The sequence below is a fragment of the Xenopus laevis genome, chromosome 3L (assembly GCF_017654675.1).
Source record: "Xenopus laevis strain J_2021 chromosome 3L, Xenopus_laevis_v10.1, whole genome shotgun sequence".
In the NCBI taxonomy this organism is placed as follows: domain Eukaryota; kingdom Metazoa; phylum Chordata; class Amphibia; order Anura; family Pipidae; genus Xenopus; species Xenopus laevis.
In genome coordinates, this window is record NC_054375.1 from 74836096 (window position 1) to 74852354 (window position 16259).

Sequence of the window (16259 nt, forward strand, 5' to 3'; positions counted from 1 at the left end):
AGAACCAGGACTCACAAAGGTACCCAATTCAAAGAATTAGAATAAAATTTGAATAAATAAGCCAACAGTGTAGCCCTCTGTACAATAAACAACATGCATTGCAGTGCAAGTCACCACACTAAAATATAAAAATAAGCTAGATTTATACAAATTAAGCAATGTTATAGGGGAAGATGCACCTGTAAGCTATGCATTCGCAATTTTGCTTGCAAAGATAATGCTTCTTCCTTTGGTTCTCCTTCACTCTCTATGCAGAAGTTAATCAAATAACCCCTGAGGGCTGTTTATCAAAGGATGAGCTGTTATGCAAATGCAACTCTTCGAAGGAAAACATGTTAAAATGCCCTAGGTTACAGATGAAAAAAAGGGCTTGTAGTATGCATATCTTTAGCTGCAACATTCCCCTTGTTCATCAGTAAGTTTATAGTTACTGTGTGTGCAGCTTTTCATTAATTTCAACAGCAGCCAGGTCATTCATACTGCTTACAATAGCCATTACTTAAGCATAACTTTAAAACCACTGAATATATATTGAAAAGTTGCTTAGAATTCAATTTTCTTCTTTCATCTTAAAAAAAACAGTTGTTGAGTGGAGTTCCCCTTTAAAGTTCTGTTTCTCTGTAGTTTGGTTTTAAGTTTTAGATTGTAAGCTTTGATTAACAGGGACCTCTACCTGCTTTTTAATTACTAACTATATGTCATTTGTATAATACATGTATACAACACTTCTATTGTGCAGAATATGTTGTTGCTATACAAATACATGTTATTAATTAAAATAATCTCCAATAGGCAGGTAATGATGATAGCCACAGCAAAAAGGGAAAACCCTTTTCTTACGTTTATCCTGACTTTTTCAGGGGCAAAGTTACAGGTGTAGCAACTTCAGACAGATCATTGAAGCCTCAAGGGGCTTCAAGGACATAGCAAATGTAATATCTCTATCCACTTCAACATAAGCATTCAGCCTCATGTGCAGGTTTTGAGGCTGAAAATGGGGTAGAAATTAAAGGTGAACTGCCACTGATATAAAATAAACCTGCACTCAAACTGTAGTGCATGCTTAAAACTAATTTTCATTAAAACATTTATTTTCCGATGCATTTGAGATGTACATGATTAAATTTGCTTCTTCAACCTAATATTTTTCTACTACTAACAACTCAGCCATGCTGTTTATAAGTGGTGCTTTGACTCATGCTGGAATCAGCCAGTTAGAGCAGGTGAAATCTGTCAGTGACTCACAGGCTGTGTTAATTGGTTGCAGTCATGAAAAAATCTTAGGCTTAAGAACTTGGAAATTAATTGGTAATAAAGCAATTGCGCTAAACAGGTTTATTAAACTACTACATGTTTTAGTAATAGTTGCCTTTGTGGAGAAGCATGTTTGTTTGAACTTTAAGCCAAATATTTACCTTGATAGTGAGGAGGATCTCTTCTTAAATTACTGCCTGGCGGGAAGTAATTAGGATTACTTTAAGAAATTTTGTAATTTAGGTTAGATTCTCTTCTTTAATATTCGACAACATATGTACATGTACAAACAGCAAGTTTGAGGCTCTTTATTCACCTGTGTATACTCTATCTAAAGCCACTGACAGGTACATTATACATATAATCCTTTCATTTTCTGTTGTTTCTGTACTAGTCTTATTACATATCATGAATCATCTTTGGATTCTAAGAATTGTTGAAGAGGAATTTAGACATATTAATATTAGTTGGGATCAAGAACAATGTACTGTTTTATTATTACAGAGCAATATGAAATATTTTTTTTTGAATTTTAATTATTTGATTATATGAAGTATACAAAAAATGGCCATCCTGTAATTCAAAGCCTTCTGTGTAACATATGTCTGGATAATGGGTTCCCACATCTATACTTTTGTAAGAACCAACAATAGTGAAGCATTACTTGTGAGCTGCATTTCCTGGCTGGCCATACTTGGGTTGAGTTATATGTGATCCAGCTATAATTGTATTATGTGCAATTTCATACCTCCCAACTGTCCAGTTTTCCACAGGACAGTCCGGATTTTGACAGCTCAACCTGCAGTCCCGGATTGTTACTGAAACTGAACTGAAACTGCACTGAACAGCCAGAAAAAGATACACAATATCTTAACTGGCAGAATACGTAGCAGGTGCACAATTTAAGATAAGCAAAGCAACAATTTAAGATAAGCAGGTCTCTTGGGAAAACTGTGACTTGCAGCTTAAAGGGCACCTTCATTAGCAAATCTGTAATAACACATAAAAACCACCAAAATGTGTTCAAACTTTCATAACCTGACAAATTTTGTAAAATGAACATGGTAATTAGGAGGTGTGTCCACAAAAAGGGGCACGTCATAGAATTTATTTTATTGTTGGGAGGTATGCAATGTCACAAGGTACTTGAATGGCTAAATTGTACTGATCCAATTGTAAAGTCTCTTTGCCAAAATTCAGGTCGCATGCAATTAATGAGTGATTTCTCTCACTTCACACTTGCAAATGGAGGTTAAAAGCTTGAGCTGCCAATTTCCATCCTGTTCAAACCCAATAAAATGTCTAACCAAGGCCGCATGTTGACCTTTTCTTTACCTGTGTTTTTACCTAATCTTGTAACAATATCTGTGTTGAAATTCACTGCTCTAATATCCCTGTACCCCAACGATCCAAGTGCTCCCTACAAAAACCAAGTGCACCCTCCAATGCCACCATTTAACCTAGATAGAATAAATGCTTATATGATAGCTCTTGGTGCAGACTCTGGTATTTCCCTGCTGTCTCTCTAGATTGAAGTCAACTCTCACCGTTCATGGTTCAGTATTCCTGACTGCTTTCTCTTATCTTATTATATAAAAATATACAAAGAAAAATAGCACATGCAGGACTTTCTGCTGGCTGTGTAGCAACAGCAATGACATCAGTCTGATTCTCTGTTTAGATCATTAGATCACCAATCGCCCCAATCCCACCACAGAGATTTGCAGTGACCCCTGAAAGCATTCATGGAAATAAGATGACAGGCTAATAAGCGATAACATACACAGGCATTTGTCATTATATATAAACCACTTCTTTAAGAAATATCTTGCTTTATAAGATTTATAACAAATAGCAATTATGAATTATTATTTCTCACCATTATTTCGTGCTGTAACATGCCTGTAAGCCAGTGTGGATATAAGCAATATTATGTGAATCACAAGGGTTTGCAAAAATCTTTTCATCAGTTATAGTTTTCTTGTAAACAGCATCTGGCTCATTTCTGTCACATTTATAATTGTTGACTTTCTTATTTTTAGCTCAATAACAGAAGAGCACAATTAGCAGGATAATATAAAATGTGACTCAGTATATATTTGTGGCGATTAGGCCTGGGTAGCCACAAGTCATTTACCCGATCCATCACAAGGTTTAAATGTCATGCTACTCGTCATTGTGTACCACATCAAACCACTCCATTGTTATCCATTAGAAAGGAAATGTGCTCGTTTGCAAAGTTGGTCAAGGCACAAAGAAAACTGCATTTCTTCTTTCTTACCTTGAAACCCCATTGTTTCTTACTCAATTTATTTATTTATTTTTTTGTGTATGGAGGCTAAAAATGTTAAAGTGAACTATATCTTTTGTTAGTTATAGTTGTATTATTACAGTCAGCCTCATGACTCTGCTGTCTAGACCTGAGAATCAGGGCTGAGTTTAACTGTTCTAAGCCTTCTTGCTTCTTGTCTTTTTCAGGTACATGCCAAGATGCTTGTAGCTGTTCCTGTGGCTCTTCTGTTCTTAAGCTTGCTGCCGCAATGTATGGGACAATGCGAGGAAGCAGCCAAAATGGCAGAAATGGATTTGAATTTAAAGCTCAACCTCCAGAATTTCACTACCGATACACCAATACAAAATATTATCATGTTTAAGGGCTACGTATATGTGGGAGCAGTCAATAAGATTTATGTTTTGAATGAAAACCTTACAAAGATTTCTGAGTATAAAACAGGCCCATTGTTGAAGCACTCTGATTGTTTGCCATGTAAAAACTGCACAGATAATCTTCTGTCACCAAATGGCACCTGGAAAGACAGTGTTAACATGGCTCTGTTTGTGGAGGATTTCTATGATGACCAGTTAATTAGCTGTGGAAATATACGTAAAGGTGAATGTCAGCGTCATACTTTGCACTCTGATAAACCCTGGGATATTGCCAGTGATGTTCATTGCTTATATTCATCACAAATGGTAGAAGATAAAGACAGTTGTCCTGACTGCATTGTTAGCACAGCAGGAAGCAAGATCCTGGTAACAGTGGGAGACAGGTTTGTAAAGTTTTTCGTAGGTAGCACTCTAACAGGCCAACCATCGACCATTCATTCCGTGTCAGTTCGTAGACTGAAAGAGACCCAGGATGGCTTTGAGTATCTCACGGATCAGTCGTACATAGATGTACTTCCCCATCTCAGAGATATATATCCGATTCGATATATTTATACATTTGAAAGCAACAATTTTGTTTACTTTTTAACTGTGCAGCGAGAGTCCCTTGACTCTCAAGCCTATCATACTCGAATTGTAAGGATCTGTTCTTCAGACTCTGAGTTGCGCTCCTACATTGAGATGCCCCTGGAATGTATTTTTACTGAAAAACGAAGAAAAAGGTCTACCGCCAGTGCAGTTTTCAATATTGTACAAGCAGCATACTTAGGCAGAGCAGGTGAAGATTTGGCAGAGGAGATGGGTGTCAAACCAGATGATGATATCCTTTATGGTGTCTTCGCCCAAAGCAAACCAGACTCTCCTGAGGCAAACAACAGGTCAGCTGTCTGTGCTGTCTCTGTAAAAACCATCAATGAGTTCTTCAACAGTGCGGCAGACAAGCAAAACACAAAGTGCCTTGAGCACTTCTATGGAAAAGACAACAGATTATGCATTAACAACAAGGTAAGTCTCAAAACCTGACCAAACAACTCACTATATGTATCCCTAGACTCAGGTTAGCATACCTTTGTCATTGCACAAGTGGGATTTAATTGATAAATATATTTAAATGTTTAATATGGCCTACACTGGTTATGTCCATATACAGTCCATTGGATATCAGGACCAGTTGAAGGTATGTAATTCTCAAATGCATTGTGCTGATTTAATCTGTAGAAAGAAATACAATTTTTGGCTTGAAAAAAGTGACCAAAAAATGTGACTTGATGGGTGCTATAGGTTAATACCTCTCAATATTAAAAACAGTTTTAAGCAAAACTCCTACTTGATTAGAAATAGTAGTACACATATAAAGGGAAAACAAGCAGAGATAGACTAGTGCAACAGGAAAATGCTTCCCTCGCCCTTCTGGGTAACACAACAAAGTATGATAGTTAAGTTGATCATAACCTATATACAGTCTTTACAGTTTGCTGTAGAATTGCACATTTCCATGTTGTAATATATATACCATGATGTCACCTCTAACAAAAAAATCGTGGATATTATTCAATAACAAGATCTGAAAATCGTTTCAGAGCCAAAACAAAATCAGGCGCTGAAAAAACAGTATCTTTATGGTCGGCAGCTGCTGACTTTGGGGATGATAATTTATTTACTGACAGATAATGCCTCCAGGGAACACAAGGACAGACAATTTATAATAAGGATTAACCCTTTCACTAGAGACTTTTCCCTTTCAGAGCACTCCAGCTGTCACATTAATCCAACCTCTTTGTGCTGGTGAAGTTACATGTGACATTTTAAGAGTTGACAGACCATTTGATTAAAGCTACATGATATGAATAGTGTGTCAACTCTGTATCTCTCATCAGTAACAAATTTAATAAGCACATTTTCCACATATACACAGTCTAAATGTTGACTGAAATCAGATGCAGGTTTTCATGGCCAGAGCGAGCATCCATTGTCTTTAGGTGCTGAAAGACTTCATCGCCGGCACCCACTTTACACTTATTTCCTGTTCTTTCCATAAAACATTATTGCAGTTATTAGTTTTATTGAGCACAATACTTTGGCAAGGTTTCTTTTACTTAAAAAGAAAACTATGGTTTTTTTTACAAGTGAGGCGTACTTGATGATTTGAGCACATGAGTGTGAAGAACAAATTCTTAGATGCACAAGTCAGCAACATTGGTACATTCCAGAAGGATGATGGGTCAAAACCAAATGTTGCTGATCTCAGTTATAATAGACAATGCAGAGATTAACATTAAGCCATAGTAACCAGGTGTTTTTTTGTTATTCTGCATATTTACTGGCAGTGGCAATATTTATAATGGTATTTACAAGCATGAAAATGCATCATACATACTTGATAATGAAAACTATTAGGGCCCCAGGGGTTCTTAGCAGAGGACATTGTATGTACAATATATCTATTTTCAGTCTACAAAATAAGCTCAGTCACTATCTGTATATAGGAAATGAATGGATTCTCCTGGAGCGTCAATTTTATCACATCACATTAGTATCAAAAATGAACAAACAAAACTAGAAAGTAAAGATACGCTGTAATAGGAATTATTTTAAAGGCACATAATTTATTTAGTGATAGCTATCAGACTATACAGTGTTCTTGAAAAGAGGGCCATACTAAAACATTAGACATCTAACCAGCTATACAGCACTGAGAACATTGCCTTTAACATGATGAGACCAGAATTCTTCTACCTTACCAGTAGGGGTCCTCTGGCAAGACCCCCTAATGCTACACATACCTACCACAAATATGGAAGAAACACAAACTAATAGAGTTATGACGGCACAGACGTTGACCAGATTAACAGGGTTTATGCCAGGTGTTGAGGAACCAGGACAACACGGTGATAAATGGTCTACTGGAACAAACCATACTAACTAAATAACTTGGAATTGATGGATTGCTACTACAACTGAGAGGGGATATGCTAAACACATGAGAGGACTATGGATGGACAGAAAACCTACATCCACCCTATCTGAAAAACAGCTAGTTACCCATTACAACTTTAGGTAGACCAGCTACATGTTACAAACCAGATTTAAAAATACCCAAAAGAACAACTGGATGTTCAACTGGGTGTATAACCAACACCTGAAGTTGGAACTTCACTGCCACCTCCTCCTTTACAAAGTACAACAGCTGAAATGAGGCATAAGATCATGGATCTTATGTCTGCTACCCCTCAGACACCACAGAAGGTTATGGAGAATAACAGGGCTAAGATCCTATGGGACTTCCAGATCCAGATGGACAGCCAGGTACTGGCCAGTCAACTGGACATCTTGTTAGTAGACAAGGACCAGAAGTCAGTGTCGATGGGCATTTTGTTGCTGCAAATCAATGTCTGGTGAAAACAATTTGTTCATTATATGAGGCATGTCCTCAGTTTCTACTGGCACTGTAAGTTCAGTATGAAAAATTTCCTAGGCAAAATGCTTTTCGACTTTAGGTTTTTCTTTAAACTGAAGTTATGTTATATTAGGCCTTTAATAACCCTTCACATTACAAATGCACTTGATATAGTTATACATACACAACCTCCCACTCAGTTTCAGAGCCATAGTTCTCAGCCAAACATAATGTAATTGAGATTCATGACTTGGAACTGGTTGCTGTACAAGTAGAATGTTATTGTATTTTTAAATACAATATTTAAAAATATTGTGCCTTCTTTAGACATTTTGTCCAAGGCTAAATCTACTGACTACAAGTTGGATGTACAAGTCATGCACAGACATAGGCCATTACTTGTGTGTATCTGTTAGTTCTGTCAGAGATACAGCAGGTGGGATCATTATTCCTGTCCCTCTCTGATGATCTGATCCCTGGCTTTTCAGCTATTTTGTTGAGCTTTTTAAAATGATAAACATCTTTTTTTGAATTAGACTGCAATTGTGTGGAACAGCTGCAAACCTTTAGATGTCAGTTTCTTGGAATCCAAAGAAGCAATATTCATTAATTTTATGATGTTAGTCATTCTTTAATTGTATTATTCAACATAGATTCTACATATTTGATTAAGAAACATAAATGTGGAATTTTTTAACTTTTTTGGTTTTTGATGTGCTTAACTGGCTTCTAAACCAATAGCCTACAAGCCAGACCAATTTTGCTTTGATAACAAAAGGGGCTATTAGACACATTTGGTTCTCCTTCTGATTGGCTGGAGACTTTATAAGATCATTCTTCGTAGTGAAAAATGGGACTCAAAAGAAAGAATTAGCTTTTTTTATTTCAGCTCCATTAGGGGGGATTTCACCTTTTGAAGTAGTTGCTTATGTACTAAAGAGACATCATTAATTCTTTATGAAATAAGGCTTGAAAAAAATCACGATTGTTGAAATTGATATGTGACCCCCATGAGTCCTTGGCAGGAGGTAATATATATATATATATATATATTGTAAAGTTCAGGGGGAGAGGGATCGCCCATGCACTACGGCCACAACACAATAGCAGTATAAATGTCCTTTTATTTCGCAGTCAAACTTAAACAAGCTGTATCTTCAGCAGGTACAAATGACAACTTAAACAGGCTGTATCTTCAGCAGGTAAAAATGGCAGTTTGAACACAGTTTTCAGCATAAATTAACATTGGCTTTCATGCTCAGCAAAACTGACAAATTAAACAGTTCATTTTCCCATTCAGGGATCAGGCTCACCTAGCCTTGCAAAATGTTGAACTCCCAGTCAGGAGAGCAGTTCCCAAACACACTTCTCTTGTGCAGACCTCACTTGTGTCTACCAACCCCCTTCCTGAACTCTCAGGGCTCTCTTAACTCCTGCACTGCTGCAGTAATTAGCCCTGCTGTGCACCCTCCAGGTACCTGAATAAAGGGGAAATATACCTGCTGTCCAGGACCCACCCCTGGAGTCCAGTACAATATATATATATATATATATATATATATATATACTATTTTATTTCAGTTTTTCTTCCATAAATAAACATAAGTAGGGATGGGCGATTTTTTTCACCTTGCTTCGGTGAAAAAATGTGCATCAAAATAAAAACACGCGCGTCAAAAAAAATTTCGCCACGCAAAATTAATTTTTTGACACCCATAGACGTTAATGGGCGTCAGTGACATTTCGCCGCTGGCGAATTTTTGACGAAACGGGACAAATTCGCCCATCCCTAAACACAAGTACTGCAGTTTTTATAGACAATCCAAATATGGCAATGTCCTCCCAATCATCGTTCATTTTAGTTATTGTGCATTATTATCTTTGTTCATAAAAGAACTAATGCAAGGTTAAAGAATGATAGAAACAGAAATGATCATTGATGCTAAAGGTCATTGTATGGTTGTCTCATGTTGTAAGGGCTAGAAAATGTGTTCCATATGTTGTACAGCTGGCTAAAATGAGTAAATCAAAATATAGTATGATCCCCGTATACTCAACTAGCTGATCTATCTTGTACATTTCACTCACTGGCCAGGGTCGCTATCTGAATTTCTGGGGCAGACTAGACCCAAAACATCTGCTATTTTTTCCAGGAATGCAAACTGTTGCTGTGTTGAAATAAGATTAAGAAGAAGTTACGTGATAGTGTTGCCAGTTAGTTTGTAAATGATTATGCAAATGCAAACCAAAAACATACTCATAAGACAAAACAAATATTTTCTGCAGTTGGAGTTTCGGCCTGTGACCCTGGGGCAGTTGTGTAACTGTACTGCTTGTCAATTAGCTCTTGTGCTTTAGTTCAATAACAGCTCAAGGGCTGAACACTACCCATCCAACCTTACCAAACACCAGATGAATAACATAGTATTGGAGGGCAGAATTGTGCAGCATGACCAATAATAATTTCATTTTCCTTCAGTTTTCTTTATTACCATACTAATAACCAGCCATCAGAGCTAAATGAACTAATAACTTTGCATTTGTTGTCCGTTCGCACACACTGTATTTTTGGTTGGTTGAGAATGTTGGGAGTTATAGTATATTTTAGGGATATTTGAATATGCACATTTTATGGCTTTGAATTCTTAAATGGAAAAACAACAGTTAACATGCGTGAACACATGAAGGAACAAGTAAGTCCCCTTTTATTTGCACTTAGACATGTGGTTTGGATAAGACACCCGGCTTAATCTAATTGGATTTTTTAAAAACAGAACTCAAATGAATTGTTTGTATCCCAAAGTGCTTTATAAGTTCAATGAACTTGGTGGAACTTGGCTTTTCAACTCACCTGATTTGCACAGCTCCCCTGGCTGAAAATTATAGTCATTTACCTATGTCCAGGTAACACTCCCCACAGACACCCTATGCTTACACGTTTTGCAATGGAGTGGGCCAAGAAGGGTTGCGTCCCTAATGCACTAGAACAGCCTAATTTCTTTTTTAGAAAATGTAAATTGAGTTCTTAAAGTTACAAGAGACAGGTTTTTGTAACCCCTGGTATTGGCATATAGGTTTTGTTCCACTACGTTCCTATACAAAAATATATATATACATATATGTATAAAAACATGTGTCTATACCATATAGGTATATAGCTACCTATATAGAAAGTATGACCCTGAATTAGAGAACATATACTTACTTATATCTACTATCTGCCCTGCTATCATACATAGCCCCATGGTGTAAGAAATTACCCTGGTGGTCTAGTGGGGGGACGGCAGGGACGCCCGCTGCGTTCTTCTTCCCTCCTAGGTGCCGGTAGCTAGGGGCGTGCGTGGTGCGCTCCTGCTGTTTTGTTGGAGCATGCACGCTGGCGCAATGAAGTCAGCGCGCAACGGCGTGAAAATTCAAATATTTAAAGGGACATCTAACTAGTGTTCATTGCCCGTTATAGGTTGTTCCTGGTGCCTTTAGCTGTTGCTATTCTGATTCTGTATTTGATTCTGACTACCTGTTGTGACTCCTGCCTGTTCCTGACGATTCTGACCTCTGTATCCTGATCCATTTCCTGAATTTCGACTTCCTCTTCTGCCGTATCCCTCTGATTGATCTCCCGGTTTTGACCCTTGCCTGCCTGACCTCGCTTTGAATGCTGCCTGCCCAGACCCGGCCTGAATTGTTTATGCTGACTTTCTGCCTGCCTCGACCCGGCCTGATCTGACTACTCTATTGCCTCACGCCTTGTACTACGATCTTCTGTCCAAAGACTTTGCTTTACTGTCGTGCCCCTCTGCCTATCCAGAACTCTCATCTTGCACCTCTCGTTTAAGTCCAGGTGGCATCCAAGTAAGCCGAGGGCTCCTCCCGAGGCCCAAAGGCGGTCACACTACTGGTAAAGCACGAGCCGAGGCCAGGGTGCCTGGTGTTTGTTCTGGTGTTGGGTGCCGTCCGTTACACATGGGGGGCAAACTAAAACTTGTTATTTATTTGTATTCAGGGTTGGACTGGCCAGACCCCCTCTCCCAACATTCAGTTTTTTTAAAAAAAAGTATTTATCTGCGCTGTCTGCGCATGCACGCCGAGCAACACTGTTCACGTATGCACGTGGTGCTGTTGGCGCCGAGTAGCGCCTTTGTGTCACAGTAGGGGGTGGGGGGCTCTGGACAGCAGTCCCGGTGGGCCCGGGCCCCCCAGTCTGACCCTGTTTGTATTTAATCAAAATAGGGACTGCCATGAAGTAGTTGTCACCTATTTGTTTAAAGCATGTCCATTTATTAGTGTACAGATGATTTTGGTTGCACAGGTATGGGATTTATTAACCTGTTATCCAGTGATCTATCACATATAACAGTGCCATTTCCTAAACACGTATAATTCACTTTTATTGTATGAAAATGTATTTTTCAAGTCAACTTGTAAATTGCAGAGCTGTGTTTACCCTCTTATCTTCCCATCATGTATATATCCAAGCCCATCTGCCATAACTCTGTGGGGTCCAGTTTAGTCTAAATGAAACCTCAGTGGGAAAGTAACAGCCAGATACTAGAAATCATTACCCTTTCTATGTCTGTGGTGGGGCTAGATTTGTTCACATTACACAGCTTAGTTGACGAGGGGGCCCCTGAGAAACATAGTGTTTATATTCCTGTAGTGCTATTGTACTAACTAGAGGGCACAGGTTAAAGAGGTGGGCGAAAACGGGCTGCCCTAAGCATATTACAATTTCATTTTCCACAGACAAAAAATACATAAAACTAACTCAGGATATAATTTATACAAAATCCGTATAAATGGTTTCACTGAAAATGCTACGACATTGATTTACCCAAGTCTAAAAATATCAAGATTCAAAAGGCCATACACAAGCTACTTTATTTTTTTAAAGAAAAAAAGATGATACATGGTTACAATTGCTGTGTGCAGGCTAATGGAAGGATACAATTATGGCGTTCCATCAAAAAGCCACAACAGCTTATATTGATCCATCATCCTCTGGGAATGGCCAGTAAGATAAAATAAAATAAACTAAGACAAATGGCTCTTTAGAGACCTTATAACTGGAGTCCCACACATCATTTGCTCTAGTAATTTTGGCTAAATTAAAAGTAATAACACAACTGCATATGAATACGCTTCCGACTGATCCAAATAATTCAACGCCAGTAAAAGAAGCCTTGGTGAATATATTGTTCTCAAGGAGACAGAGAGAAAAGATCAGCTAAATAAGATTTAACTTTTCTGAATGATATATTAGCAGCGATTTTTCAGCTTCTACCTGACATCATAATAATGGGATGGTATTAATAACGAGACAGATGGAATACATTACATGCTTTTGATTGATTCCTCCTGCCCAGGCTCCCACACAGTACAATCAGCTGGGTTTTACCAAGTATATAAACACAGTGCAAAGCCCATGGGAGAGGACTGGCAGAAAAATAAAATAACAAATCTCTTACATGACAAGTAATTTGATATTTACCTCATACATGTAAATCTAACAGGGAGCAACAGAAATATCCCATCATAACAGCATGGTGTGTCATAAACATATGAAAACTGCAACAAATCAATCCTTTTACAGCCATGTTCTTGTATGAAAAATAATATGAATGAGATAGAAATATATGTTATAGGGGGTGGGGCATTGGTGCCCACCCATATAAATTACAAGTCAATATATCATTAATAAAATTATATTCAAAATAAATTTAAATCTGAGGACTGAGCATGAATAAAAAATGCTCATGTCATTTTTATGTTCTTAAGGGCAGAGGCACGCGAAGATTCGAGGAGATTTAATCGCCCGGCGACAAATTGCCTCTTCTTCAGGCAAACTGCCTTCCCACCTACAATCTAATTGCCGGGATGCCTCAGAAGGAAACTTTGGGCAAAAAATGAAGCGCTCCGCATGCCACCCCGCCGGCAATTTCGATTCCAGCCTGCGGGAAGGCTTTTCTGGGAGATTAGTCGCCTGAAGAAGTGGCGATTTCCTGCCTGGCAACTAAATCTCCCCGAATCTTAGCATTTGCCCTTACCCTAAAGGATAAGCCCCCATATGTAATAAAAGGCACTAAGTTAGCCCAGGAGCAGTAGCTCATAGCAACCAATACAATGTTTGCTTTTAAACAGGTGACCAGTAAATGCTTCCTGCTTATTGTTTGCTATGGGTTACTGCTCCTGGGCAAACTTAGTGCCTTTTATTACATAACCCCATAAGAAAGCTAAAATCACTGGTGCCAAGTTGATAGGCATCTCTTAGTGGTTCTAATTGTTACCTCCAACCCTAGATGGTGTTCCTCTCCTTCAAACAGCACCAGCCAGGAGTACTGTTTGCTTTCCTGAGATAAGAAAATTTGTGAGGGAGCTAGCACACGGGCAGATTTAGGGAGATTTAGTCGCCTGGCGACTAATGGCCTCTTCTGTGCGGTGACAATCTCCCCGAACTGCCTTCTGTCTGCTATAATGAGAAAGCGCCAATGCACTCGCGGCACTTCAATTTCCTAAGTCGCCTCACGAGGAAACTTTGGGCGACTTCGGATATCAAAGCGCGGTGAGTGCATCAGCACTGGCGTTTTCTCATTATAGCAGGCGGAATTTTTGGGCGACTTCGGAAATCGAAGCAGCACAAGTGCATTGGTGCTGGCGTTTTCTCATTATTGCAGGCGGAAGGCAGGGGGAAGGCAGTTCATGGAGATTGCCGCCCCACAGAAGAGGCCATTAGTCGCCAAGTGACTAGTCGCCAGGCGACTAAATCTCCACGAATCTGCCCGTGTGCTAGCTCCCTGAGTGTCTAGGCATTTATTAGGTGTCTGAGAGACTGATAAGTCAGCTGCATATCAGAATACATTGGTTAGGCTGATAAAATAAGTTATTTAATAAATTATTTGCAAGGCCAAAATTATCATCTAAGTAAGCCAATATCCTAAGACTCTTCTTTCCTTCTTTAATTTCTGTTTATCTTATAAGAGTCTCTGCTGTTCTTCGCCAAATACAACTTACCTTCAATTTATACTTTCAATATTAATTAGTCATTCAAACAGGCCTGTGTTAAGCATGTTCTTCAATAGCTACACTGGACCCATCCTGTTTCTGTAACTATCATCCCTTCTACAGCTAGACGCTAAGATCCTGTCTTGTCTCTTTTCACACCCATTGCCGCTTGACCTTATACAATCTAGTTTTGCGACTTGCAGTTACTATTCAGACAGCCTTAGGTACAGTTACAAACGATCTCCAGATTGCTAAAATTAAATAAGACTCTCATTCTCATTCTTCTGGATATAATATCTGCTTTTAATAGTGTGAACTGTTTCATTTTAATGCAAATTCTCTGTTCTCTTGGTAGGGGCATCAAGCTACATGCTGGTTTTCATCATATCATACAGTTCCTTACCCTGAACTTACGCTAGCAGATCATCTTCTAGTTTGTTCTATACTTGACTCAATGTACATACTGTCTTATTGGAAGACCTTATCCATTCATATGGCTTTAAACACAGCTTGTTCATTTTACATTTTACTTCCCAAAAAATATGATGAAACAAATTTAAGCAGTTGTCATATTTATTTTGGAATGAGCATACAAAATGACATCAGCTACTGCAATGTTGTAGTATACCTAGTTGACAACATATGTATACAAAAAAATCCTGCATAGGTTTAAGATAAAATGTAATATCTGAATGTCTGTATGTTGCTGAAAAACCTACTTTGTCTATGGGTGCAGCTTTATGAGTCCAGAACTAATGGCTCATGATGGGTACAAATTGTTAGTAATGCATGCAAAAGCAAAAGGATGTCCAAAAATAACTAAATAAGGAAATATAAAAACAGTACTGGCAGAGAATTAAGTATGGCATTCTGATCTATTGCACTTACAGGAAGAGAGATGCAGCTGATGGTTGTTACTTTAGTCACACTTGCCTCTCTTGTGCTAAAACGCCAATTTTCCTTTTAATTCATTATCTGAGCAGCAATAAATTCTCTAGTCATTTCTTGTTTCTGGTGTTGACGTTTAGAAAATATCATAAAGCTAGAGGATTTGTACATAATAAAAGCTAGCCTACAGCCAACCCATGTATATATCCACAACAATGTTTTCTAACGTTACTTAGGTGCAGATTTGTAGATCTCATTGGGATTCGTGCAAACCACCGCAGAAACTGCTGGGAGTTCCTACTTTAATTTGTTGCCTAATGGATTTTCTGAAAAATATAAAAAGTTCACTAGGTTTTGGGTGGTGAGCTTTTTATTTGTATCAAAAACCTTGACGCAGACAGGTGAAGATTCAAATATTTGCCCAATGTGCAAAATTTGGGCACATATTACCATGTTTTCCTTACCAACCAAGCAGATATGTTCCCTGAATTCCAGCAAATACATATGAGCATCCACCTTGCTAAGCAGCAGAAAAAGTTTTTCCTACAAAGTGCATAATAATTAGCATGCTATTTACTAGGTAGAGGTCAGCTGCATAAATAATCCTGATGAGATGAGGCAATCTTTAATATCTTTAATATCTTTAAGGCAGGTGTTAATTCGGGGGTTTCGTGCTATCAGGCTGAACTGGGGCATTGGCACTTTGCCAGGAGCGGTATAGGTGCAAGGTAATAGTATTTGCAAATAGCTCCTAATATTGCACTTTGCATGTTTTTGTTCATGAATAAGCCTTACTTTGTACCAGACCCAAGGCACAGGGATCTGTATCAAGCATTTTGCCCATCATGTTTTTGTGCTTTAAAAATGCAGAATCAAAATGTCTCTGACTTGTGTGCAGCTGCTCTGCATTAGCAGGGTCTGGGCCTCTTGATAACTGAAGTTTGGACAATGTTCCCAAAAACAAGGCCAAAGTAACTTTCAGCTGGACAATGTCCCCAAACAAAAGGCCAAAGTAACACTGTATTTACTCAAAAATATGAATATCCTATAATTG

At 38.4% G+C, this 16259-nt stretch overlaps 1 protein-coding gene across 3 annotated transcripts in view; it reads left to right on the forward strand.

The window, feature by feature from the left end:
• The window catches only part of met.L (MET proto-oncogene, receptor tyrosine kinase L homeolog), an 84870-nt gene that overhangs the window by 20188 nt on the left and 48423 nt on the right, over positions 1 to 16259 (forward strand). For 2 of the 3 annotated variants that reach the window (XM_041584854.1, XM_041584853.1), the window contains exon 2: positions 3733 to 4926. In XM_041584854.1, the coding sequence (XP_041440788.1) occupies positions 3745 to 4926 (1182 nt within the window). In that variant the 5' untranslated portion in view covers positions 3733 to 3744. 3 annotated transcript variants of the gene reach the window in all.